Genomic DNA, 17,678 nt, shown 5'->3' with positions numbered 1-17,678 from the left:
ATGGCAGCTAATATTACATACAGATAATGTAAATATAAATCAAATACACAGAGGAAATAAGTAAGGGAAATTAAATGAACTCAAATATACCTCCACCCGAGGCATAATGATGCAATATGTACATACAGCTAGACCAGGGGTTGGCAATCCGCGGCTCTTTAGCGCCGCCCTAGTGGCTCTCTGGAGCTTTTTTAAAAATTTATGAAAAATGGAAAAAGATGAGGGGAAAAATGTATATTTTTTGTTTTAATATGGTTTATGTAGGAGGACAAACATGACACAAACCTCCCTAATTGTTACAAAGCACACTGTTTATATTAAACATGCTTCACTGATTCGAGTATTTGGCGAGCGCCGTTTTGTCCTACTAATTTTGCCGGTCCTTGAACTCACCGTAGTAACTTTCTCCGACTTTCTAGGACGTGTTTTATGCCACTTCTTTTTCTGTCTCATTTTGTCCACCAAACTTTTAAGGTTGTGCATGAAAGGTGAGTTTTGTTGATGTTATTGACTTGTTGGAGTGCTAATCAGACATATTTGGTCACTGCATGACTGCAAGCTAATCGATGCTAACATGCTATTTAGGCTAGCTATATGTACATATTGCATCATTATGCCTCATTTGTAGCTATATTTGAGCTCATTTAGTTTCTTTTAAGTCCTCTTAATTCAATTTATATCTCATGACACACTATCTGTATGTAATATGGCTTTTAATTTTTTGCGGCTCCAGACAAGATTTGTTTTTGTATTTTTGGTCCAATATGGCTCTTTCAACATTTTGGGTTGCCGACCCCTGAGCTAGCCTAAATAGCATGATTAGCTTGCAGTCATGCACTGACCAAATATGCCTGACTAGCACTCCAACAAGCTCCACTTTGTGCATTCACGCACAGCATAAAACGTTTGGTGGACAAAATGAGACAAAGGAGTGGCATAAAACTTGTCTTTCTGTGGCAGCGTTGGAGAAAGTTATACATGTAAACAAAGTGTTGCGTCACAGTCCACACAACGGTAAGTTCAAGGGCCGCTGAAATTAGTAGGACAAAACGGCGCTCGCCAAATACTCTCATCAGTGAACATATTAGACAGTGGGCTTTCTAACAATTAGGAAGGTTTTTGTCGTGTACAGAAACCAAATAAAAAAATATACTTTCACCCCCATCTTTTTTCCATTTTCATACATTTTTGAAAAAGCTCCATGGAGCCACCAGGGCGCCGCATGTGGCTCTCGAGCCGCTGGTTGCTGACCTCCGCCCTATAGATTGCTAGAGAAACAAAGCGGTGTCCTGAGATGTAAGTTGTTACATCTCACTAAAGAAATGTTGATTTAACGCATACTTGCCAACCCTCCCGAATTTTCCGGGAGACTCCCGAAAACCTCCCGGGACAAATATTCTCCCGAAAATCTCCCGATTTTCAGCCGGAGCTGGAGGCCACGCCCCCTCCAGCTCCATGCGGACCTGAGTGAGGACAGCCTTTTTTCATGACGGGAGGACAACAGGGTGACAAGACCTAAATCATCCAGACTAGAGATAAATTGTATTATTATGTTTATCTTACCTAAAAATAAATATATTTATTCATTTAAAAAAACCAAAACTAAATACATTTTTACTATATTTTGCTAAAAACATCAAAATTAATTGTATTTTTATTTGCATTTTTTCGTGACTCCTTATTACATCCAGCCATAGAATTATACATTAAAATAAACATATTTGAAATAATTGATTTTAAATGATCATAATAATTCATTTAAAATGACCATATTTAATTATTAATATAATTGCTTGTTTATCAACAACTTTAGCATTTTATTCATTACATTTTGAAACTCTCAGAAGCCAAGTTATGTTATATTCCTTAATATTTATTAATGCAAGTTTGAAGTATCAATGATCCAGAAACAGTTTTGTTTGCATATTTTCAGGATGTAGATATCAATAAATATATATATATATATATATATATATATATATATATATATATATATATATATATATATTAGAGATGCGCGGATAGGCAATTATTTCATCCGCAACCGCATCACAAAAGTCGTCAACCATCCGCCATCCACCCGAACTAACATTTAATCAAAACCGCACCCGCCTGTTGTTATATATCTAATATAGACGATGCAAGGCATTAGTGAGGTTATAAAGCTTTTGCCTGTTAAAGAAAGGAGACTGATCCAATTTAGCAGAGACATTCAATGCGTGCCACGCTGTCACGGCACCAGACGCACACCAGTGCGCAATCATCTGGGAGCCGCGCTGAGCGCACCTCCAAGCGCGCTCGCGCCACTCAAACTGCTGCAGGCAGCTGCGTTCTATCTTGTTTTAACATCCTGTGGCACTCTTCTGGGATCACGGCGGACGAAACTGCTCATGCTCAGGGTGTTTGTGGAGGTTCGGGGTTTTGCACAAATGTGATGCACCATGTTAGATGTCCCGGTTTTGCGACGGTCGTAGACATAAACAGCGTCGCGGCTCTTGCAAATCACGTAGCCAGCATTACCATCATCCTGATTTACAACCTCATAAAAACGAGTCCACGCTGAACTTTTATGGCCTTTTTTTCCCCTGGTCTTTAGTATTCCCTTTTTTAGTTTGTCGCGTACCACGTTTGCTGCTGGCGTTGCCATCTCTTTTTTTTTTCTTCTTCTGTTGTGGCATATGCTGCAGGTGCCTGCTCGTTTTTCGTATGTGGGTAACAACATTTAACTATGTATATATATTTCCGAATTGGTTTAACTGCCACCCGCCTGAATCTATTTAAAATCTAATTTTTTTTTATTTCAACCGCCCGACCCGACCCGCGGATAAAATCTAATTTTTTTTTATTTCAACCGCCCGACCCGCGGATAATCCGCGGACTCCGCGGTTGTGTCCGCAAACCGCGCATCTCTAATGTATATGTATGAAATACTTGACTTGGTGAATTCTAGCTGTCAATATACTCCTCCCCTCTTAACCACGCCCCGCCCCCACCCCCCACCTCCCGAAATTGGAGGTCTCAAGGTTGGCAAGTATGATTTAACGACACATGTTGTGGCCCTCTGCTGTCTCTTCCCCGCAGCCAAGAACTTCTTCCGAGTTTCTTCCCACTGCGCCGGTCAGCAGCAGACCCACTGCTTCCAGGCCAGTGACGCCTTCAACAAGCAGCAGTGGATCAACTGCATCAGGCAGGCCAAGGAGGCGGCGGCCCTCAGCGAAGACCCCGGGGGCAAATGGGCGGGGGACGCGGGTCCGCGCCATTCGGGGTCGGAAAATGACCGAGGGATGTGGGCGGAGCTGGAGGCGGGACAGCGTGGCGAGACATCGCAGTCGAAGATCGAATCGGACAACGCAGAGAGACGCTCGAGGGGTGAAGGGACTGACCTTCAGGAGGAGGCGGGGCGGGGGACGGAGGAGGCGGAGCCGAGTGGCGCTGAAGAGAAGGACAGAAGTGGCCCAGAGATCATACAATGCTGATATTTGCTGTCAAACTACGTAGAGCAGTGTCTCTCAACCATCTCTTCCCCTTAAATTGAAATACGACTGAGAACCTAATAATATTTATATATTTATTTATTCATACGCCCCACTATGAGATCCTACATGCCACCTCGCTGAAGGTGGCATGCCACCCCCTACTATATCACAAGTTCTGGTCTAATGGTTCTAGAACTTTAAAGGCTGTGTGTATTTTAGCACAAGCAGTAATACTTGCTCATATTTCCTGGTAGAGCCCATGAGTTTGAGCGGTGCTGCCACCTAGCTGGGGGCTTAAGTATCGTTCAAGAATGAAAAAAGACGCTAATACTGCAAAGCGTTGACATAAAGCAGTGATTTTCAACCACTGTGCCGCGGCACACTAGATATTGTCTGGTGTGCCGTGGGAAATTATGCAACTTCACCTACCGTATTTTTCGGACTATAAGTCGCAGTTTTTTTTCATAGTTTGGCCGGCGGTGCGACTTATACTCAGGAGCGACTTATGTGTGAAATGATGAACACATTAGCGTAAAATATCAAATAATATTATTTAGCTCATTCACGTAAGAGACTAGACGTATAAGATTTCATGGGATTTAGCGATTAGGAGTGACAGATTGTTTGGTAAATGTCAAGACTTGGTCCTGGGGTTTAGTTTTTCTAGCAGGCAATGAGAGTACATAATTTATTTTTTACACTAATAAAGGACAAAAAAAAAGTACAAACGAAAAGCGCGCACAGTGGCGGAGAAACAACTTGGCTATGAAAACAAATACTTGCACAAAGGCAAAAACTATGAACAACAAAAAACACTAACTGTGGCAATAATAAACAAAACTTACTTGGCATGGACGAAAAGCAGCAGCGTGAACGATGGACATGAAAAAAAGAGTCAGAAATGTGCAGAAGCATAAATGTGGGGATGTCACCAGAAAGACAAACTGGAAACAATGAACTTAAATACTACAGACACGATTAACGAAAACAGGTGCGTGACTCAAAACGTGAAACAGGTGCGTGACGTGACAGGTGAAAACTAATGGGTTGCTATGGTGACAAACAAGAGTGCACAATGAGTCCAAACGTGGAACAGGTGAAACTAATGGGTAATCATGGAAACAAGACAGTGAAAAGCCAGAAACTAAAGAGTCCAATAACTAAACAAAACATGACTAAAACAAAACATGATTACACAGACATGACAGTAAACGTATAGCATGTTCTATATGTTATAGTTATTTGAATGACTCTTACCATAATATGTTACGTTAACATACCAGTTGGTTATTTATGCCTCATATAACGTACACTTATTCAGCCTGTTGTTCACTATTCTTTATTTATTTTAAATTTAAATTGCCTTTCAAATGTCTATTCTTGCTGTTGGCTTTTATCAAATCAATTTCCCCAAAAAATACGACTTATATATGCTTTTTTCCTTCTTTATTATGCATTTTCGGCCGGTGCGACTTATACTCCGGAGCGACTTATACACCGAAAAATACAGTACTGATATGGAGTATTACAAGATTACCCTGCCAAGCTCTACACAGCACACGCACTAGACAACAGCACTATATTATATATAGATTATTGATTTGCAAAAAATATTTTTTTGGACCAATTACCGTATTTTTCGGTGTATAAGTCGCTCTGGAGTATAAGTCGCACCGGCCGAAAATGCATAATAAAGAAGGAAAAAAACATACATAAGTCGCACTGGAGTATAAGTCGCATTTTTTGGGGGGAAATGTATTTGATAAAAGCCAACACCAAGAATAGACATTTGAAAGGCAATTTAAAATAAATAAAGAATAGTGAACAACAGGCTGAATAAGTGTACGTTATATGAGGCATAAATAACCAACTGGTATGTTAACGTAACATATTATATTAAGAGTCATTCAAATAACTATAACATATAGAACATGCTATACGTTTACCAAACAATCTGTCACTCCTAATCGCTAAATCCCATGAAATCTTATACGTCTAGTCTCTTACGTGAATGAGATAATTGATATTTTACGCTAATGTGTTAATCATTTCACATATAAGTCGCTCCTGAGTATAAGTCGCACCCCCGGCCAAACTATGACAAAAACTGCGACTTACAGTCCGAAAAATACGGTAGGTGGCAGCAGGTAGTTCATTGCTTTGTAGAAGTCGGAACACGTCGAGGATGGTTTTATCGTGATCCCAATAAGCAGAGCGCAGCGGGAGACAGCGTGCAGGTAAAAAGGTATGTAAAGCTTAAACCAAAAATTAACAAAAGGCAACTCCCACTAGGAAAAAACACTGAAGCATAGGGATGGCTATGTAAAACAAAAGTAAAACTGAACTGGCTACAAAGTCAACAAAAACATAATGCTGGACGACAGCAAAAACTTACAGCGTGTGGAGCAAAGACGGCGTCCAGAAAGTACATCCGTACATGACATGACAATCAATAGGGGTGTAACAGTACGTGTATTTGTATTGAACCGTTTCGGTACGGGGGTGTACCGAACGAGTTTCCACATGGACATATTAAGTAGCGTAATGCACGTTGTGTAAACAATGCACACCGAGGCACAACACACGGCATGCTAGCAGCTAATGGGCTAGGATAGACTGACCGGACATGTCCTCTTTTGCGGAGCTGTCAGGGCGGAGTTTCTTAAATGCCTCAAATGTCCGGCATTTTGAGTTAGGGTTGCGTGTATTTTCAATGTACGTTCAGGGTTAAGAAGGGGTTAAAAACAAAACAAATTGTGCGCGCAGCAGCATTGGTGAGGGAGGGGCAGAGACAGAGAGAGAGAGAGAGAGTTATGATAAACGCGCATGCGTCGCCAGGCTCTGCTTTTTATCCATAGATTTATCACATTTAATTTTTTATTATCTATAGCAGGGGTGTCAAAAGTGTGCCCCGGAGGTCATTTGCAGCCCACAGCACATTCTAAAAATACTATAAAATAAACAAAAACATAACAAAAGTGAAATAAAAAAGCTTAAAGGTTAAATGTCATTTAGAAAAAGTTGCAATGTTGACTAATAAAACAAAGCTGTTTTTTTTTCTTTGAAACTGTCATTGCTCAAAACATAATATTGAATCAAAATCAATGTTATTATGAATTATTGACCTATCCAAGGTTCCCATTACTTCACATCAAATATTCCACTAAGAAAAATATTTTTGGTGGAAGATTTTGCAAATTTGGTAAATAAATAACCCAAAAATGTATATTTTGTTGTTTCCTTACTGTAAGAATGAACCGAACCGTGACCTCTAAACCGAGGTACATACCGAACGGAAATTTTTGTGTACCGTTACACCCCTAACAATCAACAATGTCCCCACAAAGAAGGATAGCGTACGCACAACTTAAATAGTCTTGATTGCCAAAACAAAGCAGGTGCGGGCAATAGCACTCAAAGGAAGGCGTGAAGCTGCTCCAGGTGAACACCAACAAAACAGGAAGAGTCACCAAAATAACAGCGCAAGACAGGAACTAAAACACGACACACAGGAAACAACAACAACAAACTCCAAATAAGACACGACAACCTGGTGGAGTTTCATTTTTTAACCTTTTCTGCTGGTGGTGTGCCTCCGTATTTTGTTTATGAAAAAAATGGCTCAAAAAAGGTTGTAAAAACAATGCCCTAAAGGATTCTCTAACTGCAGTTTTTGGACTCTGGTAACCATGGTAGCCAGTCGACACACTGCACCACATTTAGTCAAGACCGCGTCCATGTACTTTGTGAGCGCTACCACCATGGACCTGGGGGATGATGTTGACCCCGGCAATTTTCCAGCCTGGCAGGGTATTCCACAATTTCAAGGTCAACGCCCAAGTTGTTTTTTCTGTGTGAAAGGCGCCGGACGGACTGTTACGGCTTTATCTGATGGATCGATACGACTCCTTCTATGCTTTAACGATAACACCACGTCATGTATTTATTATTCAGTATGACACGTGGCCATGCCAGGTGTTAGGACCAGGTCAGTGTTTGATGTTTTTGATGGACTTTGTGCTTCGGTATGCCGTGCGTAGTGGTTGCAGACTGTGATGTCGTTATGTATTGTTTATGTTCACCGGAATCTTCTATTTGCTAGGAGATGACGGAAATGAAACAATGTATAGTGAAAAATTGTAGCATCTTAAACTGCCATGGATGATATTAACCGTCTAAGTCAGGGGTCGGCAACCCGCGGCTCCGGAGCCGCATGCGGCTCTTTGATCACTCTGATGCGGCTCAGCAGCTTACTTGCTGAACCCCCCCCAATTTTCCCGTGAGACTTCCGGATTTCAGTGCCTCTCGCAGAAAATTCCCGGAATTAATATTCACCGGTTTTCACCCTTACGGCCATAATAAGGGCGTGCCATGATGGTACAACATTTGGCGCCCTCCACATTCTGTATTAACAGCGTGCCAGCCCAACACTTGTTATACAATATACATCTTCTGCATGCACACGTACGTGACAGCAAGGCATACTTGGTCAACAGCCACACAGGTTACACTGGCGGTGGTCATATAAAACAACTTTAACACTCTTACTAATAATGCGCCACACTTTGAACCCAAACCAAACAAGAATGACAAACACATTTCAGGAGAACATCTGCACCTTAACACAACATAAACACAACAGAACAAACACCCAGAATCCCATGCAGCCCTGACTCTTCCGGGCTACATTATACACCCCTGCTACCACCAAACCCCGCCCCCACCCCAACCCTGCTCCCCCCCCCCTCTCTGTGCGTCGGTTGAGGTGGGCGGGGTTTGGTAGCCGGGGGTGGGGGGGTGGTGTATAATGTATCCCGGAAGAGTTAGGGCTGCATGGGATTCTGGGTATTTGTCCTGTTGTGTTTATGTTGTGTTACGGTGCAGATGTTCTCCCGAAATTTGTTTGTCATTCTTGTTTGGTGTGGGTTCACAGTGTGGCGCATTATTAGTAAGAGTGTTAAAGTTTTTTTTGTTTTTTTTTATACCGCCACCGTCAGTGTGAGCTGTGTGGTTGTTGAGCAAGTATGCCTTGCTGTCACCTACGTGAGCAAGCGGAAACCCCATACAACGTGTGGCTGATCAGGCACGCTGACTATAATGGGTACTATATGCTGTATCATCACGGCACGCATAACGCTGACAAGCGCCATTAATTTAAAACCGCGTGCCGCACCAGCTTTCAAATTCCACATAAAGGTGTGGGCAGCGTGTCTGAGACCCCTGGTCATACATAGCACAAAGCAAAAAAAAAACTTTGTATGCAGTGTTATTTCATTTAAAATTTCAAAACATTTTTGCGGCTCCCATTGTTTTCTATAATTTGTGAAACTGGTCAAAATGGCTCTTTGACTGGTAAAGGTTGCCGACCCCTGGTCTAAGTCATACCTTATTTTCTCCTCGTTTTACATAAAGACTGCTCTGATACCTTACCCGAGGTATACCATGGCTCTAAAGCAGGCCTGGGCAAATATTTTGACTCAGGGGCCAAATTTAGAGAAAAAAATGTGTCTGGGGGCCAGGTATATCTATTTTTAGGAACACTAATACAAAACCTCACAATAAAGTCTGATTGAATGCTAAAAACGTTATGTCAGACCGCCTTAAAAAACGGAATGGAGTTTAAAATTGTTCTATGAACGATAAAACACTGAATATTGACAAAATATGAATGTCACACCCCCTCGCGATCGACATATTTTACAATCCAGCGAAACGCAACACAGCGAAATATGAACGCGCAGGGTAAAAGAAAACAAAAAAAAACCCACCTAGATTTTGATAAATCACTAAGCTTTAGAATTTTGTTGTAAAAATCTGTCCCTGACACCCGCATTTTAGGCTGGCCGCTCTGGAAACACTCTGTGGAAACGCTCCCCACCCACACTGTTTGGTGCCTCGTCTGAGCTGCTCTGACTTAGATGACCATAGTAACTAATTAGATTACCATAGTAACTAGTATATTATGCAAAAGCGCAGATTCCAAGCATTGAAATACTTTGTATAGTTCAAGACTTCCGGTCATTCGAAAACATGACTGCACATCATAATGGCGGCTACAGTTTCGATCTTAAAGATCTAAAACAATGATTTGGGAATGTCCGGCGGGCCAGGTTGAAAAGCTTAATGGGCCGCATGTGGCCTTAATTTGCCCAGGTCTGCTCTAAAGCAAGGGTGTCCAAACTACGGCCCGCGAGACGTCATAAGATTAATAAGGAACCTCGCCCGCAGGAAGGTTGCACTCATTTTAAAAGTCTGAAAGCTTTGATGCTGTCATTTTGTCGCCATCTAGTGAACATCAAGGGTTTTTAATTTTGACCTTTAATTATGCTCCGAAAGGAACTATGCGCAGCATTTACTTGTATGAACCAATGCAAACAACCTTCCCTAGTCATGGTGCAAAAAAAAATTATTTAAAAAATCCTACCAACACAAAATGTCAACACTGAACTTCGTGGATATTATAAAAAAAAAAAACGTCCATTCACCATAAAAAAAAATTCAAAATTATAGCCATTACAAAGAATGATGGGGAAAAATGCAAAACACAACGATTGATTTTGATTACAAAACGTATTATATATGCATTATATCAATGTTATATGTATAGGCTAGATTTATATGTATGTTACTTTACATGCTTTCGGCCCTCGACCAAATTTCTTTAGCCCAATGTGGCCCCGAAGTCAAAAAGTTTGGACACCCCTGGTCTAAAGGCAACCATAATCTACTTAGCAGCATTATTACCAAAACTTCTCAAATCAGCACCAAATAAGAGCATTTACTGTATGTAAGTTTGTAACTACTGTACAATGTACCAATATGTATGTAGGAATAAAGCCAATTATATCTGTAACATGTCTTTTTTTCCCGTCAATCTCAATTTTTTTGGGGGGGGGGTCCAAGCTGAGGGGTTAGCATTTGGACCTCCCAGTCTGGGAAAAGAAGGTCAGAATCGCCAATTGGGTATCGTTGGATGGATTTATCGTTGGGTATGGTAATTTTTTTTGTTTTGTTTGTTTGTCATAAAAAAATACAATCATGTGTGCTTACGGACTGTATCCCTTGCAGACTGTATTGATATATATTGATATATAATGTAGGAACCACAATATTAATAACAGAAAGAAACAACCCTTTTGTGTGAATGAGTGTGAATGGGGGAGGGAGGTTTTTTGGGTTGGTGCACTAATTGTAAGTGTATCTTGTGTTTTTTATGTTGATTTGATAAATATTAATATATATATATATATATATATATTTTTTTTTTTTATATTTTTTTTTTATTTTTTTTTTTTTCTGGTGCGGCCCGGTGGTTGGGGACCACTGTGTTAGAGTTAGGGGTGTGGGAAAAAAATCGATTCGAATTAAATTCGCCATTCTCACGTTGTACGATTCAGTATAGTTCAAAAATTAAAATTACTTAATTAATTAATTAATTAATTAAAAATATTCAAAAATCGATAAAAAAAAAAAATATATATTTTTTTTTTTTTATTAATCAATCCAACAAAACAATACACATCAATACCATAACAATGCAATCCAGTTCCAAAACCAAACCCGACCCTGCAACACTCAGAAGTGCAATAAACAGAGCAATTGAGAGGAGACACAAACACGACACAGAACAAACCAAAAGTAGCGACACAAAAATGAATATTATCAACAACAGTATCAATATTAGTTACAATTTCAGCATGCAGTGATTAATAATCCCTCATTGACTATATCATTAGACATTTATATATATAAAATAAAAAAAGAACAATAGTGTCACAGTGGCTTACACTTGCATCGCATCTCATAAGCTTGACAACACACTGTGTCCAATATTTTCACAAAGATAAAATAAGTCATATTTTTGGTTCATTTAATAGTTAAAACCATACTTGCCAACCTTGAGACCTCCAAATTTCGGGAGGTGGGGGGAGGGGGGCGTGGTTGGGGGGGGGGGGGGGTGGGGGGGCGTGGTTAAGAGGGGAGGAGTATATTTACAGCTAGAATTCACAAAGTCAAGTATTTCATATACAGGTAAAAGCCAGTAAATTAGAATATTTTGAAAAACTTGATTTATTTCAGTAATTGCATTCAAAAGGTGTAACTTGTACATTATATTTATTCATTGCACACAGACTGATGCATTCAAATGTTTATTTCATTTAATTTTGATGATTTGAAGTGGCAACAAATGAAAATCCAAAATTCCGTGTGTCACAAAATTAGAATATTACTTAAGGCTAATACAAAAAAGGGATTTTTAGAAATGTTGGCCAACTGAAAAGTATGAAAATGAAAAATATGAGCATGTACAATACTCAATACTTGGTTGGAGCTCCTTTTGCCTCAATTACTGCGTTAATGCGGCGTGGCATGGAGTCGATGAGTTTCTGGCACTGCTCAGGTGTTATGAGAGCCCAGGTTGCTCTGATAGTGGCCTTCAACTCTTCTGCGTTTTTGGGTCTGGCATTCTGCATCTTCCTTTTCACAATACCCCACAGATTTTCTATGGGGCTAAGGTCAGGGGAGTTGGCGGGCCAATTCAGAACAGAAATACCATGGTCCGTAAACCAGGCACGGGTAGATTTTGCGCTGTGTGCAGGCGCCAAGTCCTGTTGGAACTTGAAATCTCCATCTCCATAGAGCAGGTCAGCAGCAGGAAGCATGAAGTGCTCTAAAATTTGCTGGTAGACGGCTGCGTTGACCCTGGATCTCAGGAAACAGAGTGGACCGACACCAGCAGATGACATGGCACCCCAAACCATCACTGATGGTGGAAACTTTACACTAGACTTCAGGCAACGTGGATCCTGTGCCTCTCCTGTCTTCCTCCAGACTCTGGGACCTCGATTTCCAAAGGAAATGCAAAATTTGCATGGTTGGGTGATGGTTTTCGGGAGAGGCGCTGAATTTCGGGAGACTCCCGGAAAATCCGGGAGGGTTGGCAAGTATGGTTAAAACAAATTTACATTATTGCAATCAGTTGATAAAACATTGTCATTTATAATTATAAACACGTTTTACTCTGCTTGCATGTCAGCAGACTGGGGTAGATCCTGCTGAAATCCTATGTATTGAATGAATAGACAATCCTTTTGAATCGGAAAAAAATTGTTTTTGAATCGAGAATTGTGTTGAATTGAAAAGAAAAAAAATCGATTTATAATCGAATCGTGACCCCAAGAATCGATATTGAAATGAATCGTGGGACACCCAAGAACATACTTGCCAACCTTGAGACCTCCGATTTCGGGAGGAGGGCGTGGGGGCGTGGTTAAGAGGGGAGGAGTATATTGACAGCTAGAATTCACCAAGTCAAGTATTTCATATATATATATATATATAGAGAGAGAGAGAGAGAGAGAGAGAGAGAGAGAGCGAGCTACATCCTGAAAATATGCAAACAACACTTGCATAAATAAATATTAAGGAATATAACATAATTTGGCTTCTGAGAGTTTCAAAATGTAATGAATAAAATGCTAAAGTTGTTGATAAACAAGCAATTATTTTAATAATTAAATATGGTCATTTTAAATGAATTATTATGATAATTTAAAATCAATTATTTCAAATATGTTTATTTTAATGTATAATTCTATGGCTGGATGTAATAAGGAGTCAGGAAAAAATACAATTAATTTTGATGTTTTTAGCAAAATATAGTAAACATGTATTTAGTTGGTTTTTTTTGTAAATTATGAAATATATTTATTTTTAGGTAAGATAAACATAATAATACAATTTATCTCTAGTCTGGATGATTTAGTTCTTGTCACCCTGTTGTCCTCCCGTCATGAAAAAAAGGCTGTCCTCACTCAGGCCCGCATGGAGCTGGAGGGGGCGTGGCTTCCAGCTCTGGCTGAAAATCGGGAGATTTTCGGGAGAATATTTGTCCCGGGAGGTTTTCGGGAGAGGCGCTGAATTTCGGGAGTCTCCCGGAAAATTCGGGAGGGTTGGCAAGTATGCCCAAGGATTCTCAGCCCTAGTTAGAGAACCAAATTGGATGAAAAGACTGAAGGCTTGTGACCAGGCCCGGCCCTAACCAATCTGGCGCCCTAGGCAAGATTTTAGGTGGCGCCCCCCCACATCGGCAGTGAAGTGTATATACTCACAAGAACCCGAATAGCTTTGTCTTTGACCTTTTTTTTTTTACTTACAACTATACCTAATATATAAAGGGGTGGAAAAGTGACTATTACCTGCAGGGCAAACATTAGCTAACCAGAAGGCAATAACAATGTAAACAAAAAACACCTGCTTAAAAGATCTAATACAAACATTTATATGCACGTACAACACTTAGAACTTTTAGCATATCAGTATGTGGAATTAAATGATGGAATGGATTAAGTAAAGAAGTTAAAAATTGTACTGATATGATCCAGTTTAAGAGGTTGTTCAAAATAATAATGCTTACAGAGTACAAAGAAGAAGAATCATGAGAAATACTTTCAACCTTATTGAAAATAAGATATTCTTCATCTCAGTATGTTAATAATGACTGAATTAATTAATTAATTACATATTTGTATACTAATTCATAGATGTTATTTTATTATATAAAAAGGTCAGTAAATTATTCTATATATTTGTAAACGCTTTGAAGTGGGAAAGGGGTAGGATTAAATAAGCTTTGCTTCTTCCTACTCCTTTTCGGGCATGATGTAAAATGAAATGATGTGAAATTGTGTGATGTATTATGATGTAAGTGTGTTCATGTTCCAAATAAACTAAAGAAAGAAAGAAATGTCCCTGAGGAATGTAAGGTGGGAGTACTGTAATTACCTAACGTTACATTATTATTTTCCATAACAATTTCGCCCCCTCCACAATATTAACCCGACGTTAAAACAGAACTAGCTATTTATTGATTAGCAATTGCCGAATCATGTAACATTAGCTTAATGCTAAAAAGCCAGGTTACTATCACATTCTGTAACAGACAAATAATTTCATGTAGGCTAACGTTACCTACCTGCTACCTCTGTCTTTTCTCATTTCTCCTCCTCTTCTTTTCTCTTTTTTCTTCCCTGGGCACCTGACAGTTTTGGCCGTTTTGACATCTTGTGTTGATTTTTTGATGTGGTGACGTCCAAAAAGAGTCATGATACGGAAAGGGAGGGGGCGCACCGTGCGGGGGGGGGGGGGGGGGGGGGTAATGTTGTAACAAATAATATTTCTATTAAATAGGCTTTACTTTGCATTTTAATTAACGTGAGATTATTTTTTGTATTTAGAAATAATAGTGCCAACTTTTTTCTTTTCTTTTTTTTTTTTCTCCAACATTTGTGGCACTGGCGTGGCGCCCCCTGATGGACGGCGCCCTTAGCATTTGCCTATACGGCCTATGCCACGGGCCGGCCCTGCAACTTGTGACAACAACGACCTCCTGGGGAAGCAAAGTAGTGTGCAGTTACTAAACTCGACCAGTAGGTGGCAGCCGCACCGTGTTGTGTGGTCGAGGTTGTCGACTCTCAGAGAAGAAGTCAAGCGGGTCGCAAACATGGCGTCTGTTGTGTATCGGTGTGTGTTACCTGCTACGAGGTAACAGCGGCAACGTCGCGGTGTTGCGGGACTGTAGGGCAAGAAGCCGGGGGTAGGGGAGAGGCAAGAGGAGTCCTCGGCGTCGAGGCCGTCGTCATGGAGTACGGCGTGGCGCGCAGGGTGTCGTGTCCCTCCAGGAGCATATCCTCGGAGTTCGGCGCTAACATTAGCATGATGCAAGATGGCGAGCTGAATGTGCTCCATCCTGCCAGCAAGACTCCGGGACACACTTTGGCCACCAAGACTCCGGGACACACTTTGGGTAGGGGGACGCAGAGGAGCTCGTCCGCCTCGCAGCTCGTCCACCAGAGACACATGCCCATGGAGCCCGGCAAGTTCCACATCCCGAGGAAGTCCAAAGAGGAGAAAGGTGTGTTGGCTGTAAACTCTTCAACATGGCTCACCCTCGCAGATTAGTTTCCCCTTTTTACTTCATTTCCTCGACATAATTCCCTTTTTTAGTTCATTTCCTCGACATAAGTCACACTTTTGAACAGAAAACCCGCGAATGCGTGCAAGGAAGTCTGCTAACATTAGCCACTTTGAGATTGTATTTTCTTATCGATACCATTGGATGCTCGAGATGGCTTCGATTATCCTGCCTGTGAAGTTATTTTGCTGATTTTTACATTTTATTCTATTTCTAAGTTATTGTTTATGTCAGTGCTTTTCAACCACTGTGCCGCGTGAGATACAGTCTGGTGTGCTATCCATCTTCTTCCGCTTATCCGAGGTCGGGTCAGAATCAGAATCAGCTTTATTGTCATTACGCAAGGTAACGAGATTGAGGCCATTCCATACAGTGCGATGTGTGCATGCTAGAAAAACAATGTGCAAATATATAAAAATTTAAAAAATGTAGAAGTGCAATGAATATGGTGTGAAATGAATATATACATGGAAAAACAAAACAAAAACAGGGTGGTTGGTGGAATGGGTTATTGCACCGAAGAGAAGGCAGTTATGAGGGACAATGGGGCAGTCCGTTCAGGATGGTTATGGCCCTGGGGAAGAAGCTGTTCTTTAGCCTGTTTGTTTTGGTTTTAATGCACCTGTAGCTCTTCCCAGAGGGCAGCAGGTGGAACAGGTCAGAGCCAGGGTGGGTGCTGTCTTTGATGATGGCACTGGCTCTGTTGAGGCAGCGGGAGGTGTAGATGTCCGTCAGAGAGGGGAGAGGGCGGCCGATGATCTTCTGAGCCGTCTTGACCACTCTTTGCAGCCTCTCCCTGTCTGCTGCAGTGCAGCTGCCGTACCATACCGTAATACAGTAGGTCAGCAGGCTCTCGATGGACGAGCGGTAGAAGGTCAGCAGCAGGTCAGGCTTCAGGTTGTACTTCCCGAGGACTCTAAGGAAGTGTAGCCGCTGCTGAGCCTTCTTGATGATTGATGTGGTGTTGACTGTCCAGGAGAAGTCATTAGAGATGTGGACTCCAAGGTACCTGAAGGTGTGGACCCTCTCTACACGCTCGCCGTTGATGTAGAGGGGGGCAGGGTCGGTGCTGCTCCTCCTGAAGTCGACGATGATCTCTCTGGTCTTGCTGGTGTTGAGAGCGAGGTTGTTCTCCGAAGACCAGGCCGTCAGCTTCAGGACCTCCTCTCTGTAGGCAGCCTCGTCACCCCTGGAGATGAGCCCGACCACTGTGGTATCGTCGGCGAACTTGACGGTAAGGTTGTCACTGTGGGCCGGACTGCAGTCATGGGTGTAAAGGCAGTAGAGGAGGGGGCTCAGCACACAGCCCTGTGGGGAGCCGATGCTCAGCGTGCGGGAGGATGAGAGGTGCGGGCCAAGTCTCACATTCTGGGGTCGGTCCGTTAGGAAGTCCCTTATCCAGGCGTTTGTGAGAGGGGGGAGGCCAAGAGTGTCCAGTTTATTGCAGAGTCTGTCCGGGATTATTGTATTGAAGGCAGAGCTATAGTCCACAGAGAGCATCCGGACGTAGCTCTGCTGCTGCTCCAGGTGGTTCAGAGCAGAGTGGAGAGCAACAGCGATGGCGTCCTCTGTGGACCTGTTCGCCCGGTATGCGAACTGGTGGGGGTCGAAGTCTGGAGGGATATGGTCCTTGATGTGCTGGAGAAGAAGTCGCTCGAAGCACTTCATGATTACCGGAGTGAGGGCCACTGGTCGGTAATCATTCAGGCTGGTGATGGGAGACTTCTTCGGCACCGGGATTATTGTAGATGACTTCAGGCATGATGGGATGACTGCCTGAGCCAGGGAGAGGTTGAAGATCCTGGTGAGGGGGGGAGCGAGCTGGTGGGCGCACGTCCTGAGCACCTTTCCAGGTACTCCGTCTGGTCCGGTAGCCTTCCTGGGGTTCACAGCCAGGAGCACTCGTCTGACACTGTGCTCCTGTACAGTGAGTGGAGTGGCGCCGGAGCCCGGTGGGGGCGGGGGCAGGGCTGGAGCAGATGAGTGTCGCTGGGGGGTTTTGAAACGGGCAAAGAAACAGTTAAGCTCCTCTGCCAGTGTCGCACTCTGATCCGCAGTTGTCATATTGCAGCCTCTGAAGTTCGTGATGTCATGAATGCCCCGCCACACCTCCCGTGAGTTTTTGCTGGACAGATGGGACTCTATGCACCTCCTGTGGTCCGCCTTTGCTTTTTTAATCCCTCTCTTCAGGTCGGCTCTAGCAACACGCGGGGGCAGCAGCCTAAGCA

General features: G+C 42.2%; 2 protein-coding genes across 5 annotated transcripts in view; both read left to right on the top strand.

Annotated features, from left to right (window-relative positions):
* arhgef3 (Rho guanine nucleotide exchange factor (GEF) 3) overlaps positions 1-4,792 on the top strand; it is an 81,095-nt gene extending 76,303 nt beyond the window's left edge. For all 4 annotated transcript variants that reach the window (XM_072912865.1, XM_061940885.2, XM_072912864.1 and 1 more), the window contains one exon: positions 3,082-4,792. In XM_072912865.1, the coding sequence (XP_072768966.1) occupies positions 3,082-3,476 (395 nt within the window). In that variant the 3' untranslated portion in view covers positions 3,477-4,792. The remainder of the gene's footprint in view (positions 1-3,081) is intronic.
* A 10,109-nt stretch (positions 4,793-14,901) lies between these two features.
* The window catches only part of tasora (transcription activation suppressor a), a 73,568-nt gene continuing 70,791 nt past the window's right edge, over positions 14,902-17,678 (top strand). The window contains exon 1 of the mRNA XM_061930670.2: positions 14,902-15,390. Coding sequence (XP_061786654.2) covers positions 15,117-15,390 — 274 coding nt within the window. The 5' untranslated portion in view covers positions 14,902-15,116. The remainder of the gene's footprint in view (positions 15,391-17,678) is intronic.

The sequence above is a fragment of the Nerophis lumbriciformis genome, linkage group LG03, assembly GCF_033978685.3.
Source record: "Nerophis lumbriciformis linkage group LG03, RoL_Nlum_v2.1, whole genome shotgun sequence".
In the NCBI taxonomy this organism is placed as follows: Eukaryota; Metazoa; Chordata; class Actinopteri; order Syngnathiformes; family Syngnathidae; genus Nerophis; species Nerophis lumbriciformis.
This window is presented reverse-complemented; position numbering and strand designations above follow the sequence as displayed.